The following is a 16,709-nucleotide window of genomic DNA, read 5'->3' as shown; positions in this document are numbered from 1 at the left end:
TTTTTTTTTTGGTTTTTCTCCAGTACTGGGAACCGAACTCACAACCTTGCGCTTGCCAGGCAGGCGCTTTGCCGCTGAGCTAAATCCCCAGCCCCAAAAAACATCTAATCTTATTATCCCATTAATTTTTTCTTCTCTTCAACACTTTGTTGATATATGATACATAATTTTTCCTAGTTGTAATATTAATAGATATCACTTTATATCATTATTGGCAAAAGGGCTAAGGGCCTTTCTTTGATTACAGATTAGGTAAGATTAATCAGTTCCTGTGCATTACAGTGAGAAAAATATCAAATCAAATAATCAAAGTGATTTTGAATTAGAATGAAGCTACCAAGAGAGAATAAAAAACCTAGAGACAGTGATCTAGAAAAATCAATGCACCAAATAAAAATACAAAACAAGAATATAGGAGACCAGATTGTTATTGGTACACTAAAACCACGAACGCAGGAGAGCACATTTGGCTTGTGAAATCAAGGTCGGAATTGGTGGAAGTCAGAATCTGGAAATAGAGGAAAAGTAATTTGTTTCAGCTCATTAAATTAAAGAAGTGAAAGTCTTTCTGTTTGACCACTTTCTTCCCAGCCTTCCTGTTGCATAAGGCCTGATATTTTATTAATGTAATTGTTTTTGAACACGTTGTTGAATATCATAACAAAATATTTCTGATCTTTCTCAATTCTACACATTAAATGAATTCCTGAAAATTCTTTTAAGAGAAAATTTCATGTTACAACTATTTTTCTGTCAATTAACATTATAAAAATGGACATGACTCTAAAAATGTTTGATCCTAAAATATAGATGAATCATACTTAGGAATGCAGAAAAATTTTAAGTGAAACTCATTCTTTTGATAATATAATAATAAGTACTTGAAGTGAGTTGCAGAAATATCATGCTAACTGTACAAAAAATGAGATAGGTACAATACTGAGTACCTGATCTCAATAATAATTTCATAACAAAATAATTAGAGAATAACAATAGTTAATACATTGTGTAAAAGAATGGACAAAATGTTGCTCAGAGTACAAGTCACAGAGAAAAATGACTCTTCATACAAAAAAAAACAAATAGTTAATAGCACAAAACTTTCTTTTCAATGAACTAAGAGAAATTAGTAGTATAAATAAAACAAATTACCATATATAGAAATATTTTAGAAAAAGAATAATTTCAGGAATTATTTGAACTGCTCCCTACTTATTTCACTGTCTTCTATTTTACTCTTTATTTATATGTGTACATATTTTGAGTTTCTCCTATGAGAAACCATGCGATATTTAAACTTGTGTGACTTATTTCACTTAAGAGTATGTTCTCGACTATTTTGTTTAATTTTTTCATAGAAAAAAGAAGAGTGCTTTGAAATATTTTCTTTACTAATATCTACATGTATTATATTTAAAATTTTAAAAAAATAATTCGTCAAGAACTCTCTTTCCAGTGTATAACTAAAAGATTCTCACTTGCTACTAAGAAATAAAGCAACTATCCAATGTCCCCTGAGATTTTAGTTAATGATGTTCATACAGATATTCCCATGGACAGCCACTATCTAAGCTGATTATTTGTAAGAGTTATCACACTGGGTCTTTCATCTCCTCTCCCGTTTCAAGTCAAATATCCATAAAATGTATTGGTAGAGCATCCAATATTTCTTTTTCAGATCATTTTATTTATTAGTACCTGTTAGTAGTACATAATGTTTACATTCCTTGTAGGGAGTTGGTATATGTACGTAACACATCTTAATTCATTTTTTGTCCACTTTCCCTCTCTTTCTTCCCTCTGTCTGTTGATCCCTTTCCCCTTTGAGAAGGATCTATCTCCCTACCTCCTGTTATTTTTTATTTTGCTCTTTGCTTGTATTTTGGGTTTCTCACATAAGAAAAACCATGTGATATTTAAGCTTGTGTATCTGTTTTATTTTAGTTAATATTTTGGTCTGAAGGTGTATCCATTTTCCTGAAAAGGACTCTTAGTACTTCATTGTATATAAATACCACATTTTCTTTATCCACTCATCTGTTCATGGACATATAGGTTGCCTCCAACATTTAGAAATTATGAATTATGGTGCTATAAACATGTGTATACATGTAACAGTGTAATATGATGTCTTTAACTCTTTTGGGATGGTACCTAGGAGGGGAGTAGCTGGGGCAAATATAATTTCTATTTTTAGTTCTTTTTATTTTAAAGAGAATAATTAAAAAAGAATAATAGCAAAATACCAACAACATAGACAAAAACAAGACAAAGCAAAAACAATAAAAATGATAGTTTCAGAACAAAATGATAAGAATTAACAGCAATTGTTTTCAGCCATCTTAGTAAGTCATTTACCAACTTTTCACTATCTTCAAGACCTACCTTTTCTAATTTTATTTTTTAAATTTTCACAATAAAGCCAGAGATTCTAGAATAGGAAATGGAAGGATATGGTGGAAGTGAAAGGCACTATAATTGAAGAATCAAAGGTCTTGTAACTGGTTATGGGAGTGTAGTAGGGACAGAGAGGCAGGCAGGTGAAGGAGGTAGACAAGTGCAAGTGACACAAGATCATGCAGTGTCCTGGAAAGGCTGGCAGGAAATATAGAATGTATGTACTGAATGTATTTGAGCAGTAAAGAAGAATAAAGATTGAGAAAAAAATGATTTTGAATATTGGACTTAGTAGTAACTTCTATTATTTTTATAAAATTATCATATATTGAATGTTTATTTTGTACCAGGCACTGTTGCAAGGTTTTAGCTTAATGTATTATTTAACCATTCAAAGAGGTAGGTACTGTTAACATCTTCCACACTACACAGACGGAGAGGTAAGTAGTTTGCCTTAGTTTACAGAGCTGGTAAGTAGTGGAGCAAGTATCTGCACCCAGGCTAGACAGCTTCAGATCCTGTACTCTTAATCTCAGTGCTATACAGTTGGCCCTTCGTATACATGACATCTGTGGCTTCAACCAAAAGTACCAAAAATGTTTGAAAAAATTTACTGAACATGTACAGATTTGCTTTTCTTGTTATTATTCCCTAAACAATAGAGAATAAAAGCTATTTACATGATATTAGGTCTTATACATAATTAAAGATTAGTTAGAGCATGTAAAAGGCTTCATGTTGGATATATACAAGTACCGTGTCATTTTATGTAAGGGACTTGAACATCTTCAGATGATGAAATCGGCAGGAGGTCCTAGAACCAACTGCCATGGATGCCAAGAAGCAACTCTAGTGACTTTTTAGAGGAAAATATGGGACAGACAGGAAAATGTAAGGGATAATGGGATGTTAGGAAGTGGAGTAGTTATTGTAAGTCACCATCGTAGATATTTTGGTGATGAATTGGGATAAAAGGATAAAATGGTAGAGGGATCAACTAGGAAAATCAAACCTCACTACCACCAGTGGGGAGATCCATGTGTGTCTGAAGTCAGAGGAAACGAATCCTGTATGGAGGGAAGGATTCAGAAGGCTAAAGAAAGGGTACAATTGAGAAAGTTCACTTTGTAGTTTAAAGTAACGTAGGGTGGAAGTAGTACCTTGCTAAAGAGGGAGCATGAGCTGTAGGATCAAAAGGCCTGGTTTTTGAATTCCAACATTGTCTTTACTATCTGGCAGGCTGTTTGGCCTTCACTTTCCTCATCTGTTCTTTTCTTCATCTGTAACATGAGTGATGATACTGACTGTAGGGTTATTGTCAGGATTACATATAATCAGACATAAAAAGTATAGAAGGTATGGCCCACTGTTATGTATTCATTAAGCATTAGCTTTTTGATTATTTTTTGAATGTTGTGGTTATGAATATACTGCTTGAATTTGAATCCTTGATTATGAATATACTGCTTGAATTTGAATCCACTATCAAGTATCTGTGTGACTTCAGGCATATTTTTAGCTTTATATGCCTCAGTTTCCTTGTCTTTAAAATGGAGATATTAAAGTATTGACCTCATAAGATTATTATGAGGACTAAATGTTTTAATATATGTACAGTGTTAGAATAACCTTTATCTGTTATATGTATTGCAAGTATTCTCCCAGTCTGTCACCCTATAGAGGCGCTAAAATTTGATGGGGATGCTGAGTGAACATAGCCATTCCCCAAAGCTCACATACTGTATGCATCCATTTAAGTGACATTCTTGACATAACAAAATTGTAGAAATGGAAAACACATTATTAGTTGCCAAGGATTAATGATGGCAGAGAGAAGAATGGTGATGGAAGGAAAATAAATGACTATCATGAAGCATATTTTTGTGGTGATGGGACAGTTCTGTATTTTGATTCTTGTTTTTTTTTTTTTTTTTTTTTTTTTTTGGTTTTTCTCCGGTACCGGGAACCGAACTCACGACCTTGCACTTGCCAGGCAGGTGCTTTGCCGCTGAGCTAAATCCCCAGCCCCTAGTTCTGTATTTTGATTACATCAGTGGTTAAATCAATCTAAATATGTGACAAACTAACACAGAACTGTATACACACCTTGTACCAATATCGTTTCTTACTTTGATATTGTCCTAGAGTTATGTATGATTTAACGAAAGGGGAAACATGGCAATGCCATTTACACTGTTTTGTAACCTGCTGTTTCACTTAACAGAGTTTGGTAGACACATTTTTACCTCAGTAAATTTATGTCAACATCATGATCCCTTAATGACATAATTAATACCTTTAAAAAAAAACTTCAGACTCAAAGGCCTGGATGGGCTGAACATCTAATGTTTTGTTCACTTATAGGCCTCTTGGTTAGGCTGGGAATGGCTGATATGGCTGGAGGTTACCCAGGCATCTATTTATTATGTGGCTAGCTTAGAGTTCCTCACAACATGATGTCCTCAAGAGAAGTCAGATTTGCTTACATGATGGTTAGCTTCACCCAGAGTTCCAAGCGACCAGGCAGAAACTGCCAGCTTTCTTATGCCTTAGCATTAGAAGTCATACACTCTTAAAAGCAAGTCACTGAGCCGGTTCATATTCAAGGGGAAAGCACTGCACAAGAGATCAAATACTAAGAAACATAATTCATTGGGAGGACATATCTAGAAATTAGCTCTTACCATGGGACACTAGCTGGGGGCACCAACCTCCACCTCTACTTTGATATGGGAAATAGAAAATGTGCTCTCTTACTAGATGAGGATTTTTCACTACTATGCTTATTATGGTTGATACATTGTGTCAACTTGAGGAGTCTAGAAGCTTAACTAAGTAACTCAGCAGTTCTACATCCTGGGGTGAAAAGGACATTTATGCCCTTACCACTCTAGGATGTTGTTCACTGTATCAACTTGAGAAGTTTAGAAGGTTAACTAAGCGATTCAGCAGAGATCCGGGTTCCTTACATTGTAAACATCCTCAGCTTGTGGAAGAGGAGGGCATGGAGATGGTGTGGGCATGGGTGGATAGCTGACATACAATATAAAAGAGAAAAGAGGCTTTCTCCCCCCTTTTGCTGTTGCTTTTGCTGTCTTCTGCTGCCATGAAGTGTTGCACTCTGCCTTGGAGCCAAACGATATGAACTGAAACCTCCACAAACTGTGAGCTAAATAAACCTTTCCTTCTTTAGTTCTGGGCATCAGGTATTTTGTCTCAGCAACAAGAGAAAAGTAACGTAGACAATGCTGATTGATTTTTTTCCTCTTCCTTACCCCTTTCCCTTTGTCTGCAATCTCCCTACCTCTCTTATACTCAAGCTAGAAGGCCACCATAACTGATCCCTTATATCACTTAGAAAATTGTTTAATGGCAGAGCCCAGGGTCAGATATCTGTAGCCTCTATTCTTTAGGCACATAACAAGGAATTAGATTAGTTTCTGCAGTTCCTCTATGACTGTATTCTTCCTATCCCCCGTTAATTTTGGACTTTGTGGGTTTTCCTAGGCTATTTGAGGGGAAGGTAGCTATTTATTCAACAGTCCTCTTCTTTTGTTTCGATTGGGTTTCAGCATTGTCTTCTTTGATTTTTCATTAGTCTGATTCCATTTGCTTTTACTTCCAGAAATCCTTCAAGGTTTCTGACCACTGGCAATAATTGAGGTATGAGGAAAATATACTATGAATGTTTAAATTTTAAAAATTTATTATAGTAAAAGACACATTAACAGGATTCCCCTCACAATATTGTCCCTCCATTTGCACACACTTATTCCATTGTTCTTGCCACTTTTGGAAGCAGTTTTGGAAGTCTTTTTTCATGAGTGTGTAAGTATGGTGAATGCTGCTGCAGCGTGTCATTCCACAGAAAGCCAGGCTTGTAAAAACATTATGATGTGTATTCATTCACCTTCCTCAGTGGACTTGGTGATGTGCAACTTCTGGCTTCCCCAAAGCCAAAAAGCCCATAAAAGTTCAACATTTTGAATTGATTCCAGACATGGAGGCAGCCACAACAGCACAACTAAAGACACACGCATGAAAGAGGATTTCCAGAACTGCTTCAGAAAGTGGCAGGGATTATTGAATAAGTGTGTTCGAAGAAAAGAGGAGTATTTTGAAGGAGATTAATGATAATGTGTCTTAGGCTTTACTAAAGTATTTTAAAAATTAAGCATTCACTGTGTATCTCAACCACATCGTATATTTTCCTATTCTTCAGCATTGCTATGGATTTATTCTTTCTTGTCTCCCATCCTATTTTTATGGTACTAAGGATTGTATTCAGGGTATTCTATCACTGTGACTTTTTATTTTAAGACAGGGCTTTGCTAAATTGCCCAGACTGGTTTCAAATTTATGATCTTCCTGCCTTACTCAGCTTCTGGAGTGGCTGGAGTTACAGGCAGACAATCCCTGGCTGTTCTTACATTTATTCAATGTTCATTTTTGTATTTAGTACATAAATGAACTCAATATGCTAATTTTGGGGGGTGTTATTGTTTTAAGGTACTGGAGATTGTACTCAGGCCTTTCTACTGAGCTACATTCCCAGCACATTTTATTTTGTTTTGTTTTATTTTATTTTTCATTTTGAGACAGAGTCCTGACAAGTAGCCCAGACTGTCTTCAAGCTTGCTATCCTCCTGCCTCAGATTCCAAGTGGCTGGGATTACAAGTATGTGCCACCGTGCCCGGTTAACTCTGCTGCTTTAAACAAGTTCATCTAATTTAGAATAATGGTTAATGTGGAGTCTAGAATCAGATTACAGTACATTGGTTCAGGTCCTTATTCCTCCACCTTGCAAGTGCTTAGCCTCAGGTAAATAGTTTAAACTGTATATGCTTCTGCTCACTATTTATTCATAGTATGTACCTCTTGGTGTCACATGAGGATTTGATAAATTAATTCATGTAAAATTCCTGGCAGAGAATAAGCTATCAATAGACTTGAAATATCATTTCTGAAAGTTTTGGAAAATATAGTACTTTATTCCAAGTTGAGCTGTATCTCTACAGAATAGAATTCATTCACTATTTTTTATAAGAGTAGTAATCTCGGACATGATTGAAATACTCCATTTAGCTTCTTTAGAGGGCTCATCAGCATCACTTTTGAGCTATAGCTAAAGGTAAATTGCAAGACAATTTCATGAACACTGAGTCCATTTACAGGCATTAAAGTGCCAAACACTAACATGAGCAGTGAGTATATGTGACCAAGAGGCAATGTATGGTATATTGGAATGTGTTCTTGCTACTAACAAAATGACCACAGGATCTCAGAAAAACCATTTGGCTTTGAGGCCTGTGATAAGGAGAAAATGGCCTTTAAAGAGCTCCCACACCTTAATCTCTTGGACTGTAAATATGTTGCCTTAACTAGCAAAAGGGACTTTGAGGATGTAATGTAATCCAGCTTTGCAGATCAGTTGGATTTAAAATATATATATTATCCTAGATTATGTAATTTAATCACATGAGCCCTCAACAGCAGAGGAATGCAGAAGGGCAAGTCAGAATGATTCAAAGAACAAGAAGTAACCAACCCACCACTGTTGGCTCTGAAGGTATAATGAGCAATGAGCTGGTGGCCTGTAAGAGTTGAGGACAATTTCAAGTTGACAACCAGCAAGGAAATGGGACCTCGGTTACAACCTCATAGAATGAAATTCTTCCAGTAACCTGAATGAACATAGATGTGGATTCTCTACAGGAGCTACTATAGATAAGAGCCTAGGATGGCTGGTACCCATACTTTGGATTTATAAGACCCTAAGCACAATTCTCAGTTGAACTATGGATTGCTGACTTACAGAATTCTGAAATAAGTGATTGTTGTTTTAAGTCATTAAGTTTGCAGTACATTTTCACAGCAGCAATGGAAAAATAATACAAGGCCTCCATTGCATCTTCATATAAGGGGATAGTAGAAGGTAGAGTGGAGGAGGTTTGAATATGTAAACTTCAAGGATTCTTGTAGCTCTAAATTCTAGAATTACAAGGTTCTTGTTTAGCTACTAATTTGTGAGCTAAAGTCTAGAAATCATAAATCAGATGGACATATAATACCCACAACCATTTATACACATTACTATGGCAAAATTAAAGATTTGGAGGACATTGTTATAGCAGATCAACCAGCTGCATATTGGAATGGGTTTTGCAACTGTAAAAACAAATAGTTTCACCATAGCCAGACTCTTCAGACATAGACTAAATTTAGCATTCAATGAAAAGGTGACTTTATGTGTAGAGAATTTATACTTTGAAGCAGGAAATGGCCATTATTACCAAACCAGAATCTCAATGATGTCTATATGCCTATTACCATTATAACAATATTAGTTCTTAGTCCCTTAAGGGAATCATTTATACTCTATTTCTAATACAGAATGAATTCCGACAACTTGCTGTATTTGGTAGACATATGCTTCATTTCCTATGGAACTAACTTCAGGGGCCAGAAACTCTGATATAATCTGGAAATGAGCATTTGGCATATTCCTTAGTGATGCAACATTGCTTTAGAGAAATAGCTACACACAAGTTTCTCTACAGAACATGACACTCAGTTCATAATGACTATTTTCTAGCTGACCTTCCCACCTACTTCTAGTAATTACTTAAAGAAGTACAAACAGCTTTACTGAGATATAATTAATATTAGTTTGATGCATATATTTAGAGTACAATTCAATGTATTTGATGCACACAAAATATACAATTAAGGATCCATTTCCACAGTCAGAATAATGAACATATTTATTATTGCCAGTACTGATGAAAGTTCCCTTCCATCTTTTATAAATCCCTCCATCTCTCCTTCATCAGACAGCCCTTGATAACTGAACATACTGTACGTTAGCTTAAATTTATAGAATTTCATGGAAATAAAATCATGCAGCATTATTCTTTTTAGTCTGGTTGTTCAACTCAACATAATTCCCTTGGATCTACCCATATTGTTGCATGTATCTATAGTTCATTTTTTTTATTGTTGAATAATATTCTATTGATTAAATAAGCTACAATTTGTTTACTGATTTATATGTTGATGGACATTTTGGTTGTTTCCAGTTTTGCTACTACAAATAAAACCACTATGAATATTCAAGTACGTATACTTTTATGGACATGTGCTTTCATTTTCCTTGGTAAAAATCTAGAAATGACCTGGCTAGTTTGGATGGTTAGGTATACATTTACCTTTTCAAGAAATTAACCAAACGTCCAAAGTAGTATAGCACTTTATTTCACACTCCGTCCAGCAATGTATGAGAATCCAGTTTTCTCAGGTCCTAGCCTGCACTGAGTATAGTCCATCTTTAAAAATTTAATAGATGAAGAGATATTTCATTGTGGCCTTAATTTGCATTTTTCAAATAATGCTAAGCATTTTATATGCTTGTCATTCCTGTACATCCTTTTAAAAAAGTGTCTGTTCAAATCTTTTGCTTATTTTTAAAAATTGAGGATTTTAGTATTGAAATAGGAATCTCAGTATTTTGTAAACAAGATCTTTTCATCTTTATTGGGTTGTATAATTGACAAAATTCTATATGTTCAAGGCAACAATATAATGTTTGATCTATGTATACACTGTGAAATATTACCACAATAAAGTTAATTGACATATCTATTATCTCAGACTTACTTTTTTGTGGTGAGAAGATTTAAGATCCACTGTCAGCAAATTTCAAGTATATATTATTGTTGTAACTTTAGAACTTGGGAGAAAATATTTGTGAATATTAGAACTAGAACTTATTCATTTTATAATTGAGAGTCTATACCCTTTAAAAAGCATTCACCATACTCTTGTCACCACCACCATGTTAACCAACAGTCTTTACTGTTTCTGTTGGCTTGACTTTTTTAGATTTCACATATGAGTGAAAGTATTCATCTTTCTGTGTCTGGCTTACTTCAAGTAACCAAACCTTCTCCAGGTTCCTTCCTGTCCTCCCATTTAAGGCTGAATAATATGTTATTGTGTGTGCCTATTTATGTAATTCACACATACATTTTATCCATTCATCTATTGATGGATGCTTAGGTTGTTTTCATACACTGGCTATTGTAAATAATATTGCAGTAAACAGGAGAGTGGAGATATCTCTTTGAGATGATTCCTTTATTTTCTTTGGATATATACTCTGAAGTAGGATTGCTAGATCACACGGTAGTTCTATTTTTAATATTTTGAGGAAATTTCAAATTGTCTTCCATAGTGGCTGTACCAATTTACTGTCTTACTAACAGTACATAAGAGTCCTGTTTACCCCACATCCTTGCCAACACTTATCTCTTAACTTTTTAATAACAGATATTTGTATGTATGAAGTGCTACTTTATTGTGATTTGATTTGTATCTTTTGACAATTAGCAATGTTGTTATATCATATATCTCTTGTTGATATCCCCCAAAGCCTCATGTAGTCATGGGGGGGTGGGCTTTTTGGAGGCAGCTGAATTTAGAGTTTGTGACTGATTCATGGCTCATTGCTGAGATTCAGGGTGTGAGGGCAGGTAACCTGCATACAATATAAGGGACCAAAAGAGTTTCTCTCTCTCTCTCTCTCTCTCTCTCTCTCTCTCTCTCTCTCTCTGTCTTTGCCTTTGCTGTCTTCTATTGCCATGAACGGTTGCCCCTCTGTTATGTGCCACCTTGCCTTGGAGCCAGCTGATTATGGGCTGAAACTCTACAAATTGTGAGCTAAATAAACTGTTGGGAGAGAAGCTGTCCCTACCTTGGGACAAGACCACTGTTTCTCATTAGTTTGGCAAGGCCCCATGAGAAGTGTGCACAGCTCAGAAAGCTGACACACAAAGTGACTTGGCCTTCCCCTGAGATAATGTAGATACTTCCCCTCTTATTTCTTATGTAACCACCTAGGCACGATGTTTTGCAGAAGGTTGGACGTTCTTCCTGTTCTGGATCTTGCCCTTCCATTGGATTCTCCATAAACAGTCTTCTGCTGATTGTATAAATAAACACACTGCAGTTGTTGGACAGTCTTTTCTCCCATCAGAAGAGGGGCTCCACCTGACCTCAGCTTTCTGCATCTTGACTCTTGTCTTCATTTCTTCATCTTCCACCATCCTCCCTCCAGAGTTTAAAAGGCTGCACTAGACATGGCAATAAACCTTTCCCCCTTTAACTTTGGGTATCTAATATTTTGTCTCAGCAGTGAGAGAAAAGTAACTAAGACACCTATCATCCATTTGTACACCTTCATTGAATAAGTATCTACTCTGGTCTTCTGCCCATTTTAAATTATACACACACACACACACACACACACACACACATATATTGTAGATATAGTATATACAGCATACTATAGATAGTATAGTACAGATATAGTACGTAATACAGATACACATGTAATCATATGGTTGTATGTAATTTAGATATTAACTTTTTACAGAATATGTGGTTCACAAATATTTTCTCCCATTTTGAATGTTGTCTTTACAATTTGTTAATTATTTATTTTGTTCTGCAGAAACTTTTTAGTTTCATGTAGTCCTGCTTATTTTTGCTTTTTTCACCTGTAATTTTGGTGTGTTATCCAAAAAATCATTTATAAGACCAGTATCAAGGAACTTGCTCCCTAATTTATTCTTCTAGGAGTTTTCTGGCTTCAGGTATTATGTTTAATTCTTTAGTGCATGTTGGGTTGATTTTTACGTATCATGCTTTTCAAACACCATTTATTGAAAACACTGTCCTTTCTTGGTTATATAGCATCTTAGTTACTTTTCTTGTTGCTGACACAAAATATCCAAAATCCACAAGTTAAAGGATGAATGGTTTATTTAGCACATAGTTTGTACGGATTTCAGTCCATAATCGCCTGGCTCCAAGGCAGCATGGCAGGGCAGACAGGCATCACAGAGGAAAAACTGTGTATGGTGGGCAGAAGGTAGCAAAGCAAGCAAGAGATGGTCACAGTTTTTTCTATCCCTTATATCTTATCGAGGCTACTTAGGGCAGGTAGCACTCACCCTTAATCCTAGTGCCCTTGAGCCTAGCATCACTCCATGAAGCAATACCAGTGTCACACATTCTAGATGCAGCCACTTCTGAAAATGTCTCACTTATGACTGCATGAGGCTTTGGGGGACATTTAGACACAAGCCACAACATGTGGTCTGGGTGCTTTTGTTGAAAGTTAAGTTGATCATATATGAATGATTTTTTTTCTGGGCTCTCAGTTCTGTTCCATTGATCTACGTGTTTGTATTTATGCCAGTACCACACTACAGTGATACTTCAGTTCACAAACTTAATTTGTACTGCAACTTTGGCCGTGATGTGTTTGTGTAGGAAATATGGCCATGGTCATGACTGTCACCTGATGCAGTTTGCAAGCAAAAATAAAATTTTTCCAAATCCTTCTGTTTGTAAATCCAATTGTTTGCAAACATATGTGTTCCTGATCCAAGGTATCACTGTATTTTTATTACTGTAGCTTTGCAGTATAATTTGAAGTAAAGAAGTATGATGTCCCCCAACTTTGTTCTTCATTTTCAAGATTTTTTGGCTAGTGGGAGCCTTTGAGACCCCATATAAATTTTAGGATATATTTATTTCTTTAAAAAATTATTAATATTTTAATAGAAATTGAATTGCATCTGTGGATTATCTTAGGAGTGTTGGCCTTTTAACAAAATTAAGTCCTTCAACCTGAACCATTTGAATTTTTAAGTATTCAAAAGGTACTAGCATATTATTTGTGTAATCAAACATCAAAAGAGTTGTTAATGGAGAGAACTAGTACATTTCTCAGGGAAGGGCATGGAACTTGAATGGGTTGCAGTTATCAACTTTTAAAACCTGGCATCAGTTCTAAGGGGTTTGAGGGGGAAGATTAAGAGATTAAGAGAGAAGTGATTATCTGACTGTAGGTGTTCATGAAAATGATTATAGCTTAATTAAACTGAAAGTAAATTAAATGATTAGTTATTGACAAATTATTTAGACATGTAATGACATTATCTAAGCTGAGATATACTTTTATTTGGCTTGTTTTGCTCACACTGAAATAGATTTTAGTTCTATTGATAAAAAACATGGATTCTGTTAATATTGCCTAAAATTGTGTTTCTTTGAATAGGGAATCTGTTGGGTTTTATTTCCTGAAGATTATCTGCAAACATTTTAAGTCATCAGAAAATATTGGAAAAGCTCTATTGCTCTATGTTGACGTGTTTTTACAAAGAAAGGAAGACCTGCTTGCCAAGGAGAAGATTGAAGAAATCACTGTGGGTCAGTAAGATTTCTAGAGGTGTTTTAGAAAGGCGGTAATCTGTCTTTAATTCTAAGATATATATCAGAACAATATCAAAATATTCAGGTCAACAGATTTCTCCCACTTCCCTTTTTTTTTTCCTATTGGTCGTTAGCAGTGATGCCTTATCTGTCGAGATTTCACAAATTTCGCAAGCTAAAATGAGAAACTAAGTAAAAAAAAAAAACATCCTAAAAGTATAGAGAGATGTCTGAGCTTAAAGCTCATGTGTAGCAGAAAATTGTGAGGTTAGAAGCCTAATTTCATGTTTTCATTTTGATGTCAAATCAGCTGTGCGACTTTGGGCGAGCTAGTATCTTTGAAATTTGACTTATTGACAAAATTTTATTGTGGTATCTAATTATATGCATATCATCAAAGTGGTATAATATTTTAAGTAGATACATGAAGTACCTGTTTGCTCTCATGAGTTTTTTTTTTAACTTAGAACAAACTACATTTGCTGACTTTCCTAGAGGGTGAAAGATTCTTAGTGCTCTAATCAAGACTTTTGTGGAAATTAATGCTGTGTGCCAAAAGGGCACAAGAGGATAAAAAATTCTATTATGGTTTAAACTGTACCTTAATGTGCTAATGTATTTAACCTCAGTAAATGTCTAGACCAGAAATAATCAGACACAAGTTACAATGTAAACTAATAAAGTATGTCTGTAAGTACAATCTTAAAGAATTTTACAATGGCTTTAAGGTATAATTGGCCTTTTGTGTGAACACAACCTGACATATTTAGTACATAATAGTATAAACACTTCTTATTAATGATTTCTGGCATTGCTGTCTGCTCATTCACAATAAACTTATTAAGACACCAGATGATGATCTAATTTGGAACACGGAAAATAAGTTAAAAAGAGACTAGGCTGCAAATCTCTCACAGCCTGATGGGAGAATTACTGTGATTCAAGCAAACTGATTGTATTATATAATCAGTTTGGGTGGTAAACCTAAAACTGATGAAAACCTGTCTGAATTAGATTGTGTTTATAGCCATTTCTTAAAGATTATGAGATCTGAGTAAAGGTAACCTTCTTTAATGTAATTGATTTAGATTTTTGCTTTCAGAGCTTGGGGGCTATTGTTTTGTTTTTTCAGGTCACCAAACAGGAAGTCAACTGACAACAGAATTAGTAGGTTTGTTTCACAGCGTTCTGTGGACAAAAGCTGCAGGAAGTTTTAAGGTTTGGGAATAATCTACTTTCATTTTTTATATCTTTTCCTCACTACAATAAGTAAAACAGTGTGTTCACTGTAAAACTCAGAATATCAAATATCTAAGTAGTTTCTCCTTTTAAAAATACCATTTATTGACAAAATGTTGAGTCTAGGGTATTATAGACAGTGTACAAAAGTTTATTCAAAAACAGGAAGACATGATTTCTCTCCATTGGGAACTTACTTCACAGGGAAATGACATTACTGAAGTCAAGATACACAATGCAATTATTTATTCATTTACTGCAATGTTGGAGATCAAACCCAAGCTTTGTACATGTGAGGCAAGCACTTTGCCACCAAAGCACATGCCCAGGTCTGGAATACAATTTATTTCAATATGAGGGGAAAATTTTTTGAAGAGTTTTAATCTTTGGCGGGTGGAAAGCCAGTTTTCCCAGGACCATTTATCTCTCTTACTTTGAAGGTGTTTGGCTCCTTTGCCAAAGATAAGGTGGCTAAGTATGTCTGAAGTTGTTTCTGCATCTTCTAGTTTGTCCCATTCATCCTCACATTTGTTTTTAGTTTTTTTTTTTTTTGCCAGTATCATGCTAATTTTATCACAGTAGCTTTGTATTATAATTTCAAGTCAGGGATTGTGATCCCTCTGCCTTGATTTTGTTGCTCAAAATTGCTTTTTCTATTCTAGGTCTGTTCTGGTTCAGAATGAATTTTAGGATTGCTTTCTCTAATTCTGTGAACTGTGCTATTGTAATTTTGTTTGGGATTGCATTAAACCTGTATGACAGCTTTGGAAGTATGGCTATTTTCACTATATTAGTTTTTCCTACCCAAAACCAAGGGCTATCTTTCCATTTTCTGATATCCTTTTCAACCTCCTTTTTAAGAGTACTGTAGTTTTCAATGTGGAGGTCTTATCTTTCCCTATGCACTAAACTAAAATTGAAATGGATCAAAGATGTAAATATTAAAACAGAAACACTAAATCTGCTGGAAGATAAACTAGGTAGAACTCTTGAAGACATTGCTGTAGGCAAAGGCTTTATGAAGAAAACCCCGATTTCACAGGAACTATCACAAAGAATCAACAACTTATTAAAAAGCTTTGGCACAACAAGAGAAACTACCAACAGAATGAAGAGACAGCCCACAGTGTGAGAAAATATTTTTACCAGCTGTTCCTCAGGCAAAAGATTACTATCTAAAATATATAAAGAACCCCAAAAAATCAGATCCCTCAAATTTAAGGACTCAGTTAAAGATGGGCATGTAAAATGAATAGATGCTTCTCAGATGAAGAAGTAGAGCCAGCAAATAAATATATGAAAAAATGCTCAGCATTACTGGTCATTCAAGAAATGCAGTTAAAACAATGCTGAGATTCCATTTACTCCAGAAAAAAATGGCTATTATCAAAAAATCAACCAAGTACAAATGCTGGGGTGGGGGGATGAGTAGGAAAAGGAACACTTTTGTATGGTTGGTTGGAGTACAGACTGGGGCAACTACTGTGGAAATCAGAGTGAAGATTCCTTAAAAAACTAGGTAGTCCCCTTCTTGGCAAAATAATTAAAAGCATTAGACTGCAATCATGCATGCACATGCATGTTTATAGTGGCAAAGTTTGTAATAGCTAAATCTTGGAAACAGCTTAAATACTCATCAACCAATGAATAGATAAAGAAGATTTGGGTTTCTTTATACAATGATGTACTACTCTGCTACAAAGAAGGATAATCTTGAGACATTTCTAACTAACTAGATGCACCTTGAGACCATTATCAGGTTAATAATATCCCTTAGTTATTGCAGGCTAAT

General features: G+C 35.1%; 1 protein-coding gene across 1 annotated transcript in view; it reads left to right on the top strand.

The window, feature by feature from the left end:
* Positions 1-16,709, top strand: part of Tex11 (testis expressed 11) — a gene marked incomplete at its 5' end in the record, with an annotated part of 374,380 nt that overhangs the window by 158,779 nt on the left and 198,892 nt on the right. The window contains 2 exon segments of the mRNA XM_005401706.1: positions 13,524-13,675; positions 14,811-14,896. Of these exon segments, the coding sequence (XP_005401763.1) occupies positions 13,524-13,675; positions 14,811-14,896 (238 nt within the window).

The sequence above is a fragment of the Chinchilla lanigera genome, unplaced genomic scaffold (genome assembly GCF_000276665.1).
Source record: "Chinchilla lanigera isolate Chin_1 unplaced genomic scaffold, ChiLan1.0 scaffold00074, whole genome shotgun sequence".
NCBI lineage: Eukaryota > Metazoa > Chordata > Mammalia > Rodentia > Chinchillidae > Chinchilla > Chinchilla lanigera.
Note: the sequence above shows the minus strand (reverse complement) of the source record. Positions and strands in the feature narration are given on the sequence as shown.